This window comes from Octopus bimaculoides, chromosome 4 (genome assembly GCF_046866305.1).
Source record: "Octopus bimaculoides isolate indiv1 chromosome 4, ASM4686630v1, whole genome shotgun sequence".
Lineage (NCBI taxonomy): Eukaryota > Metazoa > Mollusca > Cephalopoda > Octopoda > Octopodidae > Octopus > Octopus bimaculoides.
Genome location: NC_142931.1, coordinates 128,307,760 through 128,330,477, shown reverse-complemented (window position 1 = coordinate 128,330,477; position 22,718 = coordinate 128,307,760). Strand labels below are relative to the sequence as shown.

General features: G+C 36.0%; 1 protein-coding gene across 1 annotated transcript in view; it reads right to left on the bottom strand.

Annotated features, from left to right (window-relative positions):
* Positions 1-1,451: 1,451 nt before the first annotated feature.
* LOC106871169 (proton myo-inositol cotransporter) overlaps positions 1,452-22,718 on the bottom strand; it is a 205,646-nt gene continuing 184,379 nt past the window's right edge. The window contains exons 5-9 of the mRNA XM_014917496.3: positions 18,558-18,721; positions 12,254-12,368; positions 8,315-8,556; positions 6,319-6,471; positions 1,452-1,925 (exon numbers count right to left, since the gene is read on the bottom strand). Coding sequence (XP_014772982.1) covers positions 1,705-1,925; positions 6,319-6,471; positions 8,315-8,556; positions 12,254-12,368; positions 18,558-18,721 — 895 coding nt within the window. The 3' untranslated portion in view covers positions 1,452-1,704. The remainder of the gene's footprint in view (positions 1,926-6,318; positions 6,472-8,314; positions 8,557-12,253; positions 12,369-18,557; positions 18,722-22,718) is intronic.

Genomic DNA, 22,718 nt, shown 5'->3' with positions numbered 1-22,718 from the left:
CCCCCCCCCACCACCCAAGTGTTCAACTGGTACTTATTTTATCGACCTTGAAAGGATGAAAGGCAAAGTCGACCTTGGTGGAATTTGAACTCAGAACATAAAGATGGACAAAATGCCACTAAGCATTTCGCCCCGCGTGCTAACGATTCTGCCAGTTCGCCACCTTACACACATATATACATTAATCAGATTTTATGATATATGGTTTTTCTTGCACACAAATGCCATTACTCTAAGCATATTTTATTATGTCTTATAGGCTTCTTTTAATCCTTTTATAACAAGAATACTCTTCCGATGCAAACTTTTGGGAATGTAATATGCTTCACTTGTATATTATTCCAAATGATACACACACACACACACACACACACACACACATGAACATATACATGCACACACATGGCCACAAGCAAACACATTGATCATTTAAAAATAATCATGGAAGCAGAAACAAGTGAAACAGGAGCAGAAACTATCATATTGTCATGATTACTGCTGAAGATGGACCTGTTTGCAGAATCTTCCAGAAGACTTGTTTGATTGGATTTATCAAACATGAAGTCAAAGATATTTATTCTTCAGAAATGTCAAAGCATGGGAAAAAACTTTTAATTATTAAATTTGCGTCAACAAATTTAATGTGAGAGCTTTAAAAAGCTAACTAGAAATAATTATACGTTGAGAAAAAAAAACAATATTAGTCCATGACTAATACTATTTTTATTATTACCAGAAAGTATGGGAGACAACTCCAGACGTGTTTCGGTCTTATTCTGACCTCATCAGCAAAGCATAGCTTTTACTGTACTTGCTGTTAAATCTTTGTAATTTTTCACTACAGTCTAGTTTACCAACAGTGGTACGAACTAACATTTGATAGTCTGTTTATCTCACAGCAATTAATTAACTCAACAATTGATTACATCAAAACTAATTAATAGACAAAGCTAAATGTGTTGCTGGTTGGTTAATCGGTGAATAATTGGGAGCACTATATTCTATATTTTATAAAACTTTGGTGAACATTTTGATCAGTGTAACAGGTTTTTAAACACCATGTTACTTACTAAGAGAGTGTATGTATGTTCATGTGTATGTATACAAATATATAGGATGTGTGTATGTGTGTATGTGTTCTATGTCTGAGTGTGTGTGTATGTATGTACGTTTGTGTATATATATATATATATATATATTTAAGTATATAAGTGTTTATACATATGTGTGTGTGTATACTACATGTTATTGAGTAAAATTAATTAATGTACTTGGCTGTTGACTTTTGTGTGTTATTCAGGGCAGGGATGCAAAAGATCTCAACTCAGCAACATTATATATATATATATATATATATATATGTGTGTGTGCATGTATGTGTCTCTATGTGTGTTTTTGGTGTGGCCTTCAAAAGAAGAGAACATCTGCAAATGTATGCATGCATTGCATATGTGTATCTGTGTCTGGGTGCAACTGTATGTAAATGAGTATTGTAAAGAGAAAGAGAGGAGGAAACAGAAAAGATGAAAGAGTAGGAGAAAGAGAGAGAGAGAGGGAGAGAGGGAGAGAATCAGATCTGTAAAACATTAATTTTTCTAATTATTTACCACTAAACTGCCAAATATTGGAGATGGAATACTGGCTCTGCTAAAAAGAAGAAATAGATCTGTTCCAAAGTGTGCAGCTGTCATTATTGTGTTATTCCTAAGGAGAATCCAGTTCTGACTCCCTTCCGTCCCGATTTAAACCACGTATGTGGACATACTGTATAGATTTGACGGACGGTAAAATTGGACCTTGAGCACACCAAGACTTGGCAAAAACACCTTCGACTTCCTCCAGGGTTTTGCCTTTAGTTTCTGGCAAGATAAATGCTAGCAGAATACCTCCCAGCAGTGCAAGCGTTGTGTATAACCAAAATGTTCCTGTAAATAGACAGAGAGGATAAAAATTTGGTCAGTTCAATGTTAAAGTTTGTTTACATACAACATTTAAACATTCTATTCAGATACACATAAACACAGATGCATGTGTGTGTGTGTGTACATTCGTGTTCACATATATATATATATACATACATATATATATATATATATAGCCCAACTAATTAGGGAGCGAATCAATTTAGATGAGATGCAGTTTGGGTTCGTGCCAGGTAAAAGCACTACTGATGCCTTATTTCTAGTGAGACAGTTGCAGGAGAAATACCTAGCTAAGGATAAACCTCTGTACCTGGCTTTCGTTGACATGGAGAAAGCCTTTGACAGGGTCCCCCGATCCCTTATCTGGTGGTCAATGAGGAAACTTGGGATAGAAGAATGGTTAGTGAGAGCTGTGCGAGCCATGTACAAAGATGCTGCCAGTAAGGTGAGGGTTGGAAATGAGTACAGCAATGAATTCCGGGTAGAGGTAGGGGTCCACCAAGGTTCCGTCCTCAGCCCCCTCTTATTTACCATAGTCCTCCAGGCAATCACAGAGGAGTTCAAGACAGGTTGCCCCTGGGAGCTCCTATATGCTGATGACCTTGCCCTAATTGCGGAGTCACTATCAGAACTAGAGGAGAAGTTTCAGGTGTGGAAGCAAGGTCTAGAATTGAAGGGCCTTAGAGTCAACCTAGCTAAAACCCAAATCCTAATAAGTAGGAAGGTAGATAAAACACAAACCCCTTCAGGTAGATGGCCCTGCTCAGTATGTAGAAAAGGAGTAGGTAGTAACTCTATAAGATGTACCCGGTGCAAGCTATGGACACATAAGAGGTGCAGCAACATCAAAGGCAGGTTAACTAGCAAGTTAGTTTTTGTTTGTGGCAGATGTTCAGGTGCAATAAAGACTGCAAACAAACAGGAAACAACTTCTATCTCATTCCAGGGTGAAAAACTAGAGGTAGTCGATAGCTTCCGCTATCTGGGCGACCAAGTTAGTAGTGGGGGTGGGTGCGCTGAAAGTGTAGCTGCTAGAATAAGAATAGCCTGGGCAAAGTTTAGAGAGCTCTTACCCCTGCTGGCGACAAAGGGACTCTCACTCAGAGTAAAAGGCAGACTGTATGACGCATGCGTACGAACAACCATGCTACATGGCAGTGAAACATGGGCTGTAACTGCTGAGGACATACGTAAGCTCGCAAGGAATGAAGCCAGTATGCTCCGTTGGATGTGTAATGTCAATGTGAATACCCGTCATAGTGTAAGTATCTTGAGAGAAAAGCTGAACATTAGAAGCATCAGTTGTGGCGTGCAAAAGAGACGATTGCGCTGGTATGGACATGTGGTGAGAATGGAGGAGGATAGCTGCGTGAAAAAGTGCCACACCCTAACAGTTGAGGGAACCCGTGGAAGAGGTAGGCCCAGGAAGACCTGGGCTGAGGTGGTGAGGCAAGACCTTCGTACATTGGGCCTCACCGAGGCGATGACTACGGACCGAGACCTTTGGAAATGTGCTGTGCCAAGTAAGATCGTTGCCAGTGCCCCTGGACTGGTTCTTGTGCGGGTGGCACATGAGATGCACCATTTTGAGCGTGGCCATTACCAGTACCGCCTGACTGGCTCCTGTAGGATTTTCGAGCGAGATCGTTGCCAGTGCCCCTGGACTGGCTTGTGCGGGTGGCACATAAAAGACACCATTTCGAGCATGGCCGTTTTCGTGCGGGTGACACGTAAAAGCACCCACTACACTCTCTGAGTGGTTGGCGTTAGGAAGGGCATCCAGCTGTAGAAACTCTGCCAAATCAGACTGGAGCCTGGTATTGCCATCCGGTTTCACCAGTCCTCAGTCAAATCGTCCAACCCATGCTAGCATGGAAAGCGGACGTTAAACGATGATGATGATGATGATGATAATATATATATATATAAATATATATATATATGTGTGTGTGTATATGTGTATATATATATATATATATATATATATATATATATATATATATATATACACACACATATATATATACATATATATATATTCTTACATATAAGAGAGCAAAGTGTACATATGCCGCTATATATATATATAAAAAAATACAAAATGGGACAAGAACAATACAGGCAATATTAGAATTTTTGTATTTTACTGGGGAAGGCCGATTTATGGGATTTCCCAGGGTTTCCTGTCCATAAAGTGTTTAACTTTATGGTGTATCATCAGAACAGGTTTTGGGGTCTGATAATATGCCATAAAGCTAAACCCTTTATGGATGGGAAACCCAGGGTAATTTCATAATGGGCCTTTGCTATTAAAATATAAACTGCTCAACCTCTTAGAGCCTGCTTCTTCTCTGGATTCATGTTTTCTACAAACGATATATATATAAGGGGTTGCGGAAAAGTTCCTGGCTTTAAGGGTATTGCAAAAGACCTGCTCTTTCACTCAATAAAAATAAGAATAGACGGACTAAATATATGAAGTGCAAAAGAAATGGACCAGTTATATGAAGTGCAGAATAGACAACACCACCAATAGTGACAAATGCAGAGTGTGTGGTGAGAGCGGTGAAATGGTATGGCACATCATTAGCGAATGCCTGAAATTGGCACAATGCAAATACAAAAGACACCATGATAATATGGCCAGAATGATCCATTGGGAGCTCTGTGGAAATCATGGCCTACAAAGATGTGGTATGAGAAAACTCCAGAAGGAGTCACCGAAAATAAGAATTGCAAAATTCTGTGAGATATAATGATTCAGTGTGATCACCTGATCAAACATCGGAAACCGGGCATTGTTGTGGTGAATAAAAAAGAAAGAACATGTATGATAATCAACAGAATACCCTGGCGACAACAAGGTCAATGTAAAAGAAGAAGCAAAATAAACAATTATGACTATTTAATGCGGGAAATATGAAGTTTGTGGTCAATGACGAGAGTAGATGTGACACCAATAGTAATTGATGCACTTGGAAGTATCAGCACTCAACTACAAACATGGCTGAAAAAGATTGGTGCAAGTGTGAAGGTAGAACAGCTACAAAAATCAACATTGCTTGGAACTGCAAGAATTCTTTGCGGGGTTCTTGAAGCATGACTAGTAAACAAGTGTCACCTTAATCTGCTGGCTGGGGACAGCTGACACTTTCCATCATAGCCAGCAAAATAAGCTGTGAGTTTTCATGTAGTAGTAGTAGCAGTAGTAGTAATAATAATAATAATAATAATAACAAGAGCAGTCAGAGAGCGCAAACCTTGACCAAGGCAACACCAACGTCCTCTCAATGATTAACCAGAGATGATTTTTAAAAATGAGAATATCTGAACTAAACTCAACTGTTCTGACAAATGAGAATACTAAAAATGAACCCGATTGCTCTTAAAGAAAATTAAGTAAGAAAACAGGAAAAATAATCCCAAATCTTTGTCTGGTACTAGATCGATCCCGAAATCCATGGACAAACAAACAAACAAACTCAACTGAAAACAATACCTCCGCCTTAGCGAAGGCAGAGGTAATATCAAAATAATAATAATAATAATAATAATAATAATAATAATAATAATAATAACAATATTGATTTCTACTGGAGGCAAAGGCTAAATTTATGGTAAGAAATAAAATTGATTATTTTGACCACAGGATTTGACTGATTTTTATTTCATTGAACTTGGAGATTGTAAAAGACACAGTCAGTCTCAGTGAAAATTTGAACTGAAAACATGAAGAACTGCAATATCACAAAATAAATAAGTTTGGGTTTAGCTAATTATCTAACAATCTACTTGTTCATATACTTTGGTTGAACCATTGTTATACACCATTGTTTTAAATAGTAAGTACATGTATAATGGTTTATGTATGAAGAGAACATAAAAGCAAACACATTAACAGAGTTTTGAATTAGTTATTGATAGAAGATCAGAGTGTAAGAAGTTATTGGGTTAAAGTAGACAAAGTGCTGAGATGTTAAAGATCAAATCTATTTTCCTTCTGTAGGGATTACCGAGAAGACTGTTGCTTTGATGTATTCCATTTTTTGATAAGTACGTCTCTTGCTTCTTTTTAGAAGTTGGTGATAAAAAGCTTTGATTAACATAGTTGCCTCAAAGATTACAGTAAAATTTACTTGAGATTTGATTTTTGTATTTCCATATGGAAACAAAGAGAAATTCTACTTGAAGGATTAATATATATATATATATATATATATATATATATATATATATATATATATAATGAAAGTTTAAGACTGCATCCAATATACTTCAAAGGAAAACATTTTAGCAATATCTTCTCTGAAGTTTGAAAAATGTTTATTGGGTGAATATGTTGGCATAAAAGGAAGGAATTTAAAGGACAAATGTAGAAATAGAATTGGAAACTTGCCATGTCTTGTAAGAACTTCTGTCAGACTAAGGAAAGACATTGACACAATCAAATTGGTAAACCAGTTAGTAAAAGTGCCTGCTGCATTGCCAGTACTTCGTGCCCACAATGGGTAGATCTCAGAATTAATGGTCCATGGCATAGGACCCATTCCTGCAATATCAGAAAGCAATATGATTTTCAAGATTTATTCATATTAAAAGATTTCTTACCAGTCTTGTATATTAGAACCTAAACTTATTTCAATTGTAAAACCACAAAAAAATATTCAGAAATCGAGTCAGCTCTAATGCTTTATTACTTAGTAACAGAACTGCCACTCAGAGTTGAGTGCAGCTCTCTTACCACTTTCATTTTACTATCCCCAAACTAGACTGTCACTCAATGTTGAGTGTCACTCAATGTTGAGTGTTAATTTCATAGTTCACACGCAGTATCATTTAGGATTACTTAGAGCAAATTCTTGCATGAGATATCCATTATATATTACTGTGTTGGCAACACAGTTATATATGAGGGAGCGCAATAAAGTTCCTGGCATTAAGGGTATCGCAAAAGGCCTGGTTGAGGCCCAACCTTCCCAGTTCTTTTACAGGGTTTAGAAAAACTGAAAGATCACAGCAGTGTATGAATCTGAGAGGGGAATATGTTGAATAAAATCATAATTAACTGATCTTCCTATATTTTCTTTTACCCAAAGCCAGGAACTTTTCAGCACCCCTTCATATAACTGATAGCTTATACTGTTACTCACCTGAAATCTTTAGTACCTTCTTATTTGGGGTCTTTAATATCACCCCAACTTTGATCTATTCTATCCTATGAGATCTGTGCTGATAGATACCTGAGATATTATTATCACACATATTTACCAGTAAATGTTTAATAATATAATAAAATAACACACTGCTACAGTACTACAACCAACACACTACCACACAACTACAGCAACACAACACTACTGTAACCAACATTACTACAGTCAACATAAGAGATTGCCACACTACCACAGACTCACTTCTACAACTGACTTAACACACCACCATAATACTGCTGCCAACACACCCCTATACTATGTTACTAACTGGTACTCCATTGGTTACGATGACATGAGTTCCCCTTGATCCGATCAATGGAACAGCTTGCTTGTGAGATTAACATGCAAGTGGCTGAGTACTCCTCAGACATATTTATTCTTAATGTATTTCCCATGGAGATTCAGCATGATACAATATGTGACAAGGCTGGCCCTTTTGAATTACAGGTATAACACATTTTTGCCAGCTGAGTGAACTGGAGCAAAGAGAAATGAAGTGTCTTGCTCAAGGACACAACATATCACCAGGAATCAAACTCATGACCTTATAATTGTGAGCCAAATACACTAGTCACTAAGCCACATGCCTTCCCTATACTAAGTTACTAGAGCCAACATAATAAACTAGCACCTCACTGGTTACAATGACAAGGATTCCAGTTGATCTGATCAATGGAACAGCCTGCTCGTGAAACTAACATGCAAGTGGCTGAGTACGCCACAAACATTTGTGTTCTCAGGGAGATTCAGTGTGAAACAATGTGACACGGTTGGTCCTTTTAATTACAAGTACTACTCAATTTTGCCAGCTGAGTAGATGAGAGCAATGCAAAATAAAGTGTCTTGCTCAAGGACACAAGAAAAGAAAACTTACCGTCTGGAATTGAACTCACGGCCTTATGATAGTGAGTCAAATAATCACTAAGCTATGTGCCTTCACACAGCCAATGCAATACACCAACACATCCCATCCATACTACAGCCAATTTAATGCACTGCTTACTACAGCCAGTACATCACTACACAATTGCCACTAACACACCACACCACAACACTACTACATCCCCTACACAACTATGCTAACATAACCACTGCACCACTACACAATACAATAGACTGCTACTTTAGAAGCAGGCACAATGAAAAGTAATACAAGCTAGTCAAAGAGTGGTACCATACCTGGAGCAAAGAAAACAAGATAAAGAACTAATCCAACCATTGGCATCCAGGCATATGGTGTAGGACAGTAGTCATAGGCCCAGGTAAGTTTCCCAGGTAAGTAGGTAGAATTGCAGCGGCCTTTGGTTGATAACCAAGGGTTATCATAATCTGCTGGTAAACAAGAGCTATTGACTGAGCCTCGGAAAGTATCCATGTAGCAATAACCACAGTATAAGTCACGCATGCACTGGTTACAGTTTCTGCAAAAAAAAAATACATTTGAAATATATACATTTAGTTATACATATATACATATCTTTACACACACACACACAAACACATACATACAGAAAGTGTGTGTGTGTGGTGTGCGTGAGAGAGAGAGAGAAAGAGAGAAGCTCAAAGCTTAACCATCACTTGCAAGCAAGTATAAATGACAACTTTGCAAATTGCTTTATGTGCCTATGTAAGTGTGTGTAGACACAGGCACTTATGTGGCCCTCCCACCCTTGATCCACTACAGTATTCTCATTTGCATCTGTGTAGGCTGGATCAGCATGCTATGGAGGGCCCTGCTCAAGGACACAGCTATATCTATATATATAGTTCAAATTTGAAGAAAACAAAAGACAAAGGCAGATGAAGGAACAATATAACAATATATATATATATATATATATTGTTATATTTTGGGGGAGGAGACATGTGGGATGTAGAGTCACTGAAGACGTCACAAGATGTGTAACAAAAGATTTTCAGGCATAGGACAGAAAATAAGATCAATAATAAAATAAATCCGCATATAGTTTAATATTTATGCCATTTATGTGACACTGGTATCTGCCACGACTGATTTTACTTGGTTTGATGGGTCTTCTTTTCAAGCAGAACATAATACCAAAGGTCTCAGTTACTACATCTGTAAGGCCTAAAGTTCAGAGGTCATGCTTCACCACCTCATCCCATGCCTTCTTAGGTCTACCTCTACCACAAGTTACCACCACAATTAGGGATTAGCACTTCTTTACACAACTGTCCTTATCCATATGCATCACATGACCATACCAGCAAGTTTGTCTCTCTTGCACACCACATCTGATTCCTCTTATGCCTAACTTTTCTCTCAAGATTCTTACACTCTATCGAACATGCACACTGACATTGCACATCCAGCAAAGCACACTGACTTCATTTTTTTCAAATCTACGCATGTCCTCGGCTGTCACAGCTCATGTTTCTCTGCCATGTAGCATAGCTGTTTGCACACAGGCATCATACAATCTGCCTTTCACTCTGAGAAGAGGCTCTTTGTTGCCAGCAGAGGCAGGAGCTCTCTAAACTTTGCCCAGCCTAATCTCATTCTCACAGCTACGGTCTCAGAACACCCACCTCCATTACTAACTTGAACACTTAGGTAATGGAAGTTATCTACTACCTCTAGCTTACCCCCATGGCAGTTGATGGAGTTTATTTTCTGTACATTGTACATATATCATACACAAAATCTATTTTCCCCGTTAACCTTCCTCTGATATTGCTGCACCTTTTATGTGTCCAAAGCTTACACCGGGTTCATCTTACAGAGTTACTACCTACAATTTCTCTTCAGATTGAGAAGGGCCATCTACCTAAAGAGACATGTGATTTGTCTGCATTCCTACTTACTAAGACTTTAATAATAATGATAATAATAATAATGGATTCTGGAAACGCTAGCCATAAACAAGGTGGCACCAATTATCATAAAATACATAAGGTACTCAATGAACAAATGGCAGACAGTGCTACAGCTCGAAACAAAAGAGGGACTTGTGAAAACGAAAGCCATCCCCATTAAAAGAGGAATATTCCAGGGAGACATGCTCTCTCCACTCCTGTTCTGTCTGGCACTCACACCTTTAACAGAATTGCTAAATAGAACTGGATGTGGTTACAAATGCTACGGAAAAACAGTCAGCCACCTTCTATATATGGATGACCTAAAATTATATGCTAAAAACGACAAAGAGCTAGAAAATACTACTACAGACAGTACACGGCTTTACCAAGGAAATAGATATGAAATTCGGATTAGAAAAATGTGCCAAAGCAACCCTGAAAAGAGGAAAATTAGTTAAAAGCAGCAATATAACACTAGATAAAGCCAATGAAATAAGAGAACTAGACGAAAGCCAACCATACAAGTATTTAGGAGTCAATGAACTAGATAGGATACAACATACACATACGAAAGAAAAAATAAAGAAAGAGTACTATAGACGAGTTAGATCAATACTAAAAACAGAGCTCAATGCTAAAAACAAGATAATGGGTATCAACACTTTAGCTGTCCCAGTTATAAGCTACAGCTACAACATCCTTAACTGGACACTAAACGAACTATGTAAAATAGACAGGAAAACAAGAAAAATAATGACAGGATATAGGATGCACCACCCAAAATCTGACATAGAAAGGCTATATATACAATGCACAGAAGGTGGCAGGGGTCTTATACACCTAGAAAACTATTATAAAATAACCACCATAGGACTGCAAAAATACCTACTCCAGAAGCAAGGGAAACTAATACAAATAGCCACAAAACACGAGCAAAACAAAAAACTGTTTTCAATATTTAAGGAAGCTGACAAATACAAACAAGAAATCAATCTACCTAACAGATACGAAGAAGAAGAAGAAGAAGAAGAAGAAGAAGAAGAAGAAGAAGAAGAAGAAGAAGAAGAAGAAGAAGAAGAAGAAGAAGAAGAAGAAGAAGAACAACAAAAGCTATAAAACAAATGAAATCCAAACTAAAACTAGAACAGCAACGGACCATGATAAAACGATGGCAAGAAAAGCCCCTACATGGTAAATACTGGGCTAAACTAAATGCGAAAGAAATAGACTGAGAAAAATCCCAGCAATGGCTGAGAAGCTCAGGACTCAAAGCAGAGACTGAAGGATTTTTAATTGCTGCACAAGACCAAAGCCTCCCCACCAGAAATTACCAAAAAACACATAATGAAAAGAAATATAACAAGTAACTGTAGAATATGTGGAGATCGACAAGAAACAATAAATCATATTATCTCTGGCTGCCCAGTCCTGGCTAAGAAGAAATATATTCACAGACACGACAGAGCTGAGACCTATATACACTGGAAGCTATGCCAACACTATGGAATAACAACAGAAAAAAGATGGTATAAACACACGCCAGAAAAGGTCACAGAAAACGAGAAAGCAACCATACTCTGGGATATGCCAATACACACAGATAGAGAAATTAAGGCAAATAGACCAGATATAGTTGTCAAAGATCATGAAGAAAAAAAATGCTTTCTAATTGATGTATCAATACCAGCAGATGACAACGTTTCTCTAAAAGAAATGGAAAAACTTTCAAAATACAAAGACCTGGAAATAGAGATAACTCGAATGTGGAATCTAAAATCAGAAACAATTCCTATCATAGTAGGTGCCTTAGGTATAATAAAAAAATATTCAGACAAATACATAACAAAACACCAGGACTTACAAATATATATAACATACAGAAAATTGCACTACTGGGTACTGCACACATTCTACGCAAAACACTTTCAATACAGTAAACATAAGAGCACCACAGCAAACCACAGCACATACCCAAGGCGCACAGAGCTGCGCTCGGTAGTGAAGTGAAAGCACGTTATAAAAATAAAACTACTGAAAATAATAATAATAATAATAATAATAATAATAACAGTAATAATAATAATGATATTATTATTATTATTATTAATAATAATAATAATAATAATAATAATAATATTAATAATAATGATAATAATAATAATAATAATAATAATAATAATAATAATAATAATAATAATAATAATAATAATAATAATAATAATGGTAGTGATGCTTAACATCATAATGATGATGATCAGAAAGACAGTAAGAAGATGACATTGATCAGAAGGTACTTACTTGTGTACAGCGCAAGTGGTATCCACTGCTACAGGTTCAACAAAATTAACAGCTGGAGTGTTTTCAGAAGATAAATAGAAACCAACAGCCAGCCATGCTAAACTGATCACAGCACCTGAAAAAGATTATCAGAGAGTGAGTTGTGTTGGCATTTTGACAATACATGAATGGTTTTAGTGTTCATTATTAAGAAACATTGTTAGTTCTGGCAATGTGTAGGTTATATTTACTCTGTCAAACATTAGGCAAACCATGTTAACACAGTATATGAATGGTATTCTCTGACAAATATTCAGTACGAGGTGCTATAGAAAAGTTCCCAGACTAGTTCTGTGCTAACAGATGGCAGTACACAGTTGCATGCACAATGAGAGCTAGCAGTGACCTTCATGAGGTAGGGTACCGAGTGACATCATTGTGTTTACTTTGTAAGTTGTGAAATTTGTGTTTTTGTGATCATGTGTATGCTGTAATTTGCAATTTTGTCATGGACAGGAACAAATTCAATGTGAAATTTTGCATTAAACTTGGGAAGTGTGCTACAGAGATATTGAGCAGGCTTATGGCAATGAGTCAATGGGTCATGCACAATGTTTTGAGTGGCACAGGCAGTTCAAAAGCAGAAGAATGTCTCTGGAAGATGATAAGCAATCTGGAAGAACTGCCATGAGCATCACCCCTGGAAATGTGAAGAAAATTCATCAGTTTGTGCATGAGGATTGTCAGAGGACAATCAACAATGTCTTGAAGCATTTCAGGGAGGACATTCGGTGAAAGTGACCAGATCTGTGGAGCACAAAGAATTGGATTCTTCACAATGACAATGCATCCTGTCAATGAGATCTCCTCATTTGCGAGTTTCTTGTCAAAAACATGGTATTACTTCTGTACCTGCCCTATTTACCAGTTTTAGCACCTGTGGACTTCCATCTCTTCATCAAGATGAAAACACAGCTCAAAGGTCACCATTTTAACACTGGTTGAGATCCAGAATGAATTGCAGAAGGTCCTCAACTTGCTTACGGAAAACGACTTCCAGGCTGGATTCCAAAAGTGGCAGGAATGCTGGGACCAGTGTATTCTTGTACAAGGTGACCATTTTAAAGATGATGTTAAAATTTAGGTAAATAAATTACTTTTTATTAAACATAACTAGTCGTGAAACCTTTTGATACCATCTTGTACATCAAAATTTACTCTGTCAAACATTCACTTAGTCGAGAATTTAATCTTATAAAATTTACTGTCAATGATTTAGTTTTTCACACAATTGCTGACAAATGCACTTTCTCATTTACATCAAACATCTACTGTCAAAGTCAAGCATTTAACAAATATATTGATTGTCAATCATTTATTGTCAAATATTTATTCCATCAAATATTTACTCTGACAAATATTTACTGTCATGCATTTATATTTTCAATCATTTACTCTAACAAACAATTTACTGTTAGATTCGTATGATGATGATGGTGATATTTGTTAATTTGTTAATAATTTACTATTGAACATTTCCTTTATCAAGCAATTATTATAAAAAATTTACATTTACCAGCAGACAATTATTTCAAATATTGTTCTATCAAATAATTACTGTTAAACATCTACACAACTGAACATTTACCATAAAACATGAAACATCAAGAATGTCCAACATCTCTGTCAAACATTTACCCTTCCACATATATACTGTCAAATAGTTACTGTTGAACATTTATTTCTTCAAATACATATATCGTTATATATTGTTGACCAAATTTTTCTTCATAAACTATTTATTTTTAGATATTTTCTTTATCAAACACTAATAAAGAGCTACTAGTGAATATTTACTGCAAAGCAGTTACTGTATTAAAAATTTATTCTGTTAAATATTTACTGTCAACAATTAACTATGTCAAATGTTTACTATCAGCAATTTACTCTGTCAAACTCATACTTTCAAGCATTTACTATCAAATATTCCTTGTCAAACAATTACTGTGGAACACTCTATCAAACATAGTCTAACTAACATTATTATATCAGTTTTTTCAGGAAGCATAAGGAAACCAAAATTGATTTTACAATTCTGACTTACTTCTCTTGCAGTTCACTAGAGAGAAGCACTAGCGTAGCTAGGGGATGGTAGGGGCGGTCCGTCCTGGGTGGCACTTTTCATCCTGTTGTAGGCTATTGCTGTAGGCAATAAGTGTTTTTTGTGTTGGCAGAATCGTTAGCACGCCGGGCGAAATGCTTAGTGGTATTTCGTCTGTCTTTACGTTCTGAGTTCAAATTCCACCGAGGTCGACTTTACCTTTCATCCTTACGGGGTCGATAAGTTAAGTACCAGTTTCATACTGGGGTCGACTTAATCGACTGGCCCCCTCCCCCAAAATTTCTGGCTTTGTGCCTTGAGTAGAAAAGAATAAGTGTTTTTTTGTGGGGTCCAGGGCAGGAAACAGAAGGACCGCCCTGGGCAGCACACTCTAGCTATGCTAATGGAGAGAAGAGTCAACAAAATGAAGCATCCTCTTCCTTCTTCTGACTCTCTTGATTCTTTTCTCTTGTCACCTCTCTCAACCTTTGATTTCTCTTTTTTACAACTCCTACACTGCCCTTCTCATAATTAATTTCTTTCTGACTCTTCACCCCTTCTCCTTACCACAAATATATCTTAGTAGCCATAATATATGATAAGCATGTATACTATAATATGCTATTCTATAAATGTGATAAATTATTTTAAGTATTAACAATAACAGAGTGTGTCTCTTTGATCCAGGTATCTATTATTTTTATTTATGTTTTTATTACAATATTTGCTCCACTTCAAAAGAAACATTTTAATGTGTGCAGAGTTGTTCAACTATGAAATAAAAGATGAAAAGGAAAAAAAATCAGCCTTCTTTTATTTCATTTTCAATTTAATTATCCAAGCAATGACCCTTTTGTATGTTCTTTTACAGAAAACTGAGAGTAAAGGGAAGTAGAGAAATATGCAGCAGACTCCAGCTGACTGAAGCTATTAAAGAGAACAAGTTGTTGAATGGTGTCTGTAAGTATGGAGAGTGAAATACAGAAAATTGCAATATTCTACAGAATATAAATTGGATGAAATTGAAAGAGAAACACTGCGATAAGATAAAATAAAATTGTATGTCAGGGTAAGTGTAGAAGGAAAGTAGGCAGATTGCAGCAAGTGACATAGAGTTTTATGCTCACTTATAGACATAAAGCAGCAGAAACAATCAGGTAAGATAGAAACTATTCCAGATTGCTATTCAGATTTGAAGTAGCTTTCATCAAGTATATTTTATCAGGAGAAAAATTAATTAGGCTTGGAAAGCGATTTTACTACAAGCGATTTTACTACAAGATAATCTTAAATTTATGAAATACAACAAAGAGAATGAGAGTAGGCAGGAGATGGAGGGAGAAATAAATCAATAAAAGAGCTATATAGAGCCATTTTTACTTTATTTTAGAAGACGTTGGAAATAAAAAGACATTACTCTACAGATAACAAGTTAAAAGACGTTAGAATTGGTGAAAAATGTTGTATACAATTTGTTCTTTAGACATAATACTTCAGATTGTTTGGTACAACTTAGCATGTATTTGCCAAACAAAATCTATTTCCGGAAATTCTCTATAGAGATTAAATATGGTGTCTTGTTTAACAGTATGTAAGCTCTAAAGATATTCCAGTTTCTCAGATATAGTGATGAAATATCTAAAATAAAATGCATAAAACAGAAATAAAATAGATCTAGCTTACATTTGCCAATTCCAGCTACAGTTCATATACGATGAATAATTGTGAATATAGCAAAAATCCATTCTAGCTATTGTTGGTACAATAAAAGCAATTATGTTCATAGTTGGCATATATATTGCATATACTACAAAATAACTGATTGTAGCTATAGTTGGTGAAGTCCAGTTTTAGCTGTCATAGGTACAAAATAGAAATTAAGGTTATAATTAGAGTTAATAGTAGATATATCTTTAATCTTTAACTTGTTTCGGTCAATGGACTGTGACCATGCTGGGGTACCATCTTTAAGGGTTTGAATGGACAATTCAGCCCTAGTACTTATTGTATCAATCTCTTTTGCCAAACTGCGAAGTTATGGAGATGTAAATAAGCCAATACCAATTGTGAAGCAGTGGTGACACACATGTACATGACAAGGCTTCCTCACAGTTTTCTATTACCAAATTAACTGATAAGACATTGGTCGGCCTGGGGTTATAGTAGAAGATACTTGTCCGAGGTGCCATGCAGGAGGACCGAACCTGAAACAACATGTTTACAGAGCAAGCTTCTTAACCACACAGCCATCCCTGGAGCAATATTTAGGAATGATAAATTGAATGCTGTAACATTAATATCTTTCCAAAAGCCATAAGTAATAGATGTCATTGTTGTTTAGCCCCAGGTCTACTTTTAGCGAGTATACTTAGGATCAAAATCATAATAATCATTACCCTCTTGTCTTAAGATTGTAGGTTATAATCTGAAGGAAGATGAACTACTATTTCTTATTTCTTTATTGCCCACAAGGGGCTAAACACAGAGGGGACAAACAAGGACAGACAAAGGGATTAAGTCGATTACATCAACCCCAGTGCGTAACTGGTACTTAATTTATCGACTCCGAAAGGATGAAAGGCAAAGTTGACCTCGGCAGAATTTGAACTCAGAACGTAATGGCAGACAAAATACTGCTAAGCATTTCGCTCGGCATGCTAACGTTTCTGCCAACTCGCCGCCTTGAACTACTATTTCTGGTAGGTTGAATGACAGTGTAAAGTTTCCCTCATTGGCTTATTAGTGATGATGTAAGTGAAATGTTTCAGATTAAACTGCGAAGTGAAACCACATGGTATCACTTTAAGCTAGAGGTTACTGGTTCAATCCATGCAAGTCCAGTATAAGCTTATTGTTGTTCTATTAACTCACAGTTGATACAGAATAACTATTGATATTTTCATTTAGCCAGGAAGGAAAGCAGTGCTCATGACCCTTTACAGAACTTCAGAGACTGGTGGAAAAGAGGGAAGGAGGAATCCTCAAATCAGAGATCTGATCCAAATGCTTGCACTAGACACAACTTCATTAAAGGACCTTGCCCACAAGCTGTTAAATAGGTTGATGGATTAAGTCAACCACCCCTGTAGGCCACAGTGGGATTTCAGTTCACAGACTCTGTGAAGTATCTGGTTTGATGTTCTGCCAATCTAATGCTCCAGGATGGTGGGTGTTCATCCTGAAAGGATGAAAAGCAGAGTTGATTTTGGTGGGATTTGAACTCAAAGTGCAGAGATTCAAATCAAATATCACATGGTGTTTGATCTAACATTCTCATGTCTGTGAATTCATGAAACCATGACTTTATTCAAAATTAAATAAACAAAATTAAACTGTAGCCAACAGTGTCTATAGTTAGTATTGAATAGTGACTATAGTTAATGTAGAATAACCAACTGTGTAGTAAGTACATGATAACCAACTGTGACTATATTTAATATAGACTATCACCATAGTTAGTACACAACAACCAACTGTGAGTATAGTTAATACAAAATAATCAATGGTGACTATAGTTAGTATAGAACAAACAACAGAGATGATAGTTAATACAAAAAAACCAATTGTAGCTATAGTTAGTACAGAATAATTAGTTTTTTAATATAGGTAGTATAAAATAACCAAATGGGATTATAATGGTATAAAATAATTAATATTAATTTCAGTTGGGAAAGAATGATTAAGTTAGAGTTAATAAAGTCTTAAATGGCTAATTAGAAATAATTGTGCAATGAAAAAAAAATGTTAGTAGAGAATTAATATTATTTTAGCATTTTAAGCAATTGCAGGTGGCAACTACCGGCATGTTTTCGGTCTTGTTCTGACCTCATCTATCATCCCACATATGCTGAAAAGGTGATGAATGACATGGTAAATAAATGTACATGGTTGTACACATATAGATATGTTTGTCTGTATAAAGCTAAGAAAGGTACAGCCTGATCAAATCTAACTAGTGACACTAAATGACAATAACTGCAGCATTAATAGACGAAATAGTATTAACTTGTTTAATACATGGATCATTTAAAAATTAAACTTAAATCACTGATTTTTTATTTGTAATTGTTTTGACATTTTAAGAGGTAAAAGAAAAGTTATTCTAGCTGTTTTTTTTATTTTGTGGAACATGCTAGTCAACTATGGTTGTGCAGCAATTCTCTTAAAACATGTAAATGAAATCAGATTGAGAGGGAAGTTATTAACAAAACTACATGGACTTACCCAGCAAACTGCCGAGAGTTAGAGCTCTGCGCCCAATTTTTTCCACTAAGTACAAACCAACAAGAGTGAAGCAGAAGTTTACTGCTGCCGTCACTGCAGACAACCAAATGGCAGCTTCATCACTCTTCACACCAGACATACGGATAATTGTAGCACTGTAGTACCTGAAAATAAAACATCAAATTGTAAGTGAACAAGGTTTCAGGAGCTACAACAGTGGCTCTGAACCAGAATCCATATAAGATTTTGTTGTTAGAATTCATGTACAATAAATTGCTTCTACTTCTCCAATACACAAAATATTTAAAGATTTTTAAAAATATATCATCGTTTAACATTCGTTTACCGAACCGCTAAGTTACGGGGACGTAAACACACCAGCATCAGTTCTCAAGCGATGTTGGGGGGTGGGGACAAACACAGACACACAAACATATAGACACATATACCACGTTAGTGGTCGACGTTATTTTAAAAATATATATATATATATATATATATATATATATATATATATATATATATATATATATATATATATATATATATATATATATATATATATATATATATATATATATATATATATATATATATATATATATATATATATATATATATATATATATATATATATATATATATATATATATATATATATATATATATATATATATATATATATATATATATATATATATATATATATATATATATATATATATATATATATATATATATATATATATATATATATATATATATATATATATATACAACTGGCTTCTTTCAGTTTCTGTCTACCAAATCCACTCACAAGGCTTTGGTCGGCCCGAGGCTATAGTAGAAGACACTTGCCCAAGGTACCACGCAGTGGGACTGAACCCGGAACCATGTGGTTGGTAAGCAAGCTACTTACCACACAGCCACTCCTACGCCACTCTTTCATATTTTGCTTGTGAAATGTACAAATATGGTGTTAATTGTAAAATAGATGTCACTGTTAGAGAAGCAGTGTCATTCATTTCCAATATTCTGCAAAAACATCTTTGGCCATGGGGAAATATTACCTTACTTGGAAAGAGGTGAGGGTTAGTGATACATAGAAAATCTGCTTCAGTAAACTCTGAGCCATGCAAGCATAGAAATGAGGCGTTAAAGTGATAACGATGATGGGGGTGGTGATGATGGTGGTAGTGGTGGTGGTGGTAGTGGTGGTGGTGGTCATTATTGCCGTAGTTATGGTGATGATAGTCTGTCTGTTTGCAGTGGTTCTAAGTATCAGAGATCAGAATGTAGTTTCTATTCTCAGGTGACTGCAATACCATTCATTTACATCATTAATGACCTTACACAGGAATGTTACATTGTGAATATTCAAATACCTAATGTCTCTCTCTCCCTAATATTCTTGGATAAAAGAATATTATTAACAATTGGTAATGTCATGTGGTACATTACACATTCACCTGAGACGAAAACTGACAAATCATGACTAATGAGACACTACATTCTTCTTCACATTATTTGTTGAAAAATTCTTTGGAAATTATAAAGGATAGCAACAGGATCATAAAACACTGCTTCAGAAAAACTGTTTAACCCGTGCCAGCAGGGAAAAGCAAATGTAAAATAGTGATCATAATACATTATTTACATTATTTACATTCGACAGATATTTGTCCTCATCTTGTTTGTTGTTAACACAACGTTTCGGCTGATATACCGTCCAGCCTTCTTCGGGTGTCTTGGGGAAATCTTGAACCTGGGTTCTCATTCCTAAGGTAATTTTCGATGTTATTATTATTATTATTATTATTATTATTGCTCAGGTCACAACTTGGAATCGAACTCAGAATCTTGGGGTTAGTAGCCCACGCTCTTAACCACTATGCCATATGCCCATGGGCGTATGGTGTAGTGGTTAACAATAAACAAGATGAGGACAAATATCTGTCGAATGTAAATAATGTAAATAATGTACATAATTCCTCATCTCTTAAATATAGAACAGAGTGATCACGGTAGTTTGCTTGTATGTATGTATGTATGAATGTATGTGTGCAAGTGTATGTGTGCACGCGTGTGTGTGCGCGCACGTGTGTGTGTGTGTGTGTGTGTGCTTGTGTGTGGGTGTGCGTGTGTGTGGGTGTACGTGCATGTGCAAGACAAAAGCAAAGTTGACCTTAGCGGAATTTGAACTCAGAACGTAGTGATGGACAAAAAGCTGCTATGGATTTTGCCTGGCGTGCTAAATATCCTGTCTGTTTGTTGCCTTATGTAATTGAATAACATTGCATAGATTACCTTTGGTTATTTCACATCAGTAATCGTTAATCCCATTCTGTCTTCCTCCATGTCCCTTTAATCTGGTTTGCAAAAGCTCAAAAATGTTCCTCCTCCTCCGCTTCCTCCTCCCACCCTCCTCCTCCACTCACATAATAATTTATGTTTCTTCATTAATTGCTTGTTGAAGACTGGGTCTTTGAATTCACTTGTGCCACATTCTTGTTCAATAATGCCAGTTAATGCCTTTCCAAACTTTCTTTTATCCAACAGCTAAGGACGTGCGATTTACAGATTAATATTTTCCAGTACCTCACTTCAAAATAAAGGTTAAACTCGATTGCATTAACCAGTGTTAACACTGAAATAAATCCCCATTGTGCAGTTATTTTCCAAATCATTGCTGCCTCTGACATCATCTCCATGCCAACATTATTTTTCCCTTTATTACCATCACCCCATCCATCCACCACTACAACCAAAGCCATGACTGCTCCACCACCACTGCCATCACCACCATTAGTATTGTTATTATTATTATTGAGACAGCAAAAGGTGGTGAGTTGGCAGAATCGTTAGCATGCCAGGCAAAATGCTTAGCAGCATTTTGTCTGTCTCTATGTTCTGAGTTCAAATTCCGCCAAGGTCAACTTTGCCTTTCATCCTTTCAAGGTTGACAAATTAAGTACCAGTGAAACACAGGGGTAGAAATACTCGACTAGTCCCCTACTCCAAAATTTCAGACCTTGTGCCTTTAGAAGAAAGGGTTATTAAGGTAGCAAGCTAACAAGGCTTGTTTCTGGACAAAATGCTTACCAGCATTTCTTGTGTTTTTATGTTCTGAGTTCAAATCGTACTGAGGTCAACTTTGCCATTCATCCATTTGAGGCTGGTAAAATAAGTGCCAGTTGAGCATTAGTCTTGATATAATCGGCTAGCTCCCTCCCCACAAATTTCAGGCTTTGTACCTATAGTTGAAAGGATTATTCTTTCATTTTTGTGAATCACAGACTCTTAACCCTTTAGTGTTTAAACCGGCCATATCTGGCCCTGATATTCTACATGTTTTATATTCAAACTGGCGATATCTAGCCTCTCACACCTAACCTACATTGACATTCTAAAAATAAACAATCACATCATTGAAACCTCAAAGCTATAAGATAATGCATGATTAATTCAAAACAATTTGAGTGAAAAAGTATTACATTTAACAGAGTAATCTGAACACTAAAGGGTTAAATGTTGAACAGTGTGGACATTTCAGTTAAGGAACAGTCAACAAGTTGACAAAGGCGCCTTACTGCTTCCTCCCCTGTGCTTTGCATACACAAAGCTTTCCTCAAAATTATTGCTGTACCAAAATGGTCTGTCTTCTGCATGACCTGTAACCCCACATCAATTCTGCATTCTTGGTGGCAGCAGCAACATCATCAACATCGTCATCAGCAACATCAACACTGCTATTCTAATGTGCTTTTTATCTTTCTTGGGTTAACAGAGTTTACTATACAGTACATTGCCATTTGTCTCATCTCAATCTTAACTATCATCCATTTACTCTGGCCACAAAATATTATTTCTCTCTAATCACAAATAAGATAATTTCTCTGTATACATGAATGATATCCTTTTATAATAATCATGAATGATACCATGTTTATTTGTATATAATATGCACTTGTATAATACACACAACCAATTATGGACAATGAACTCTCAGAAAAAATATTTCTTTTGTATAATTACATTGGCTTTTCTTCACAATCGTGATGTATGGAATTACTGCTGTTAACCCTCTGTATGGAAGACCAGACTGCAATATATTATCTTTAAAACCAAAATCCTAATAAGTAGGAAGGTAGATAAAACACA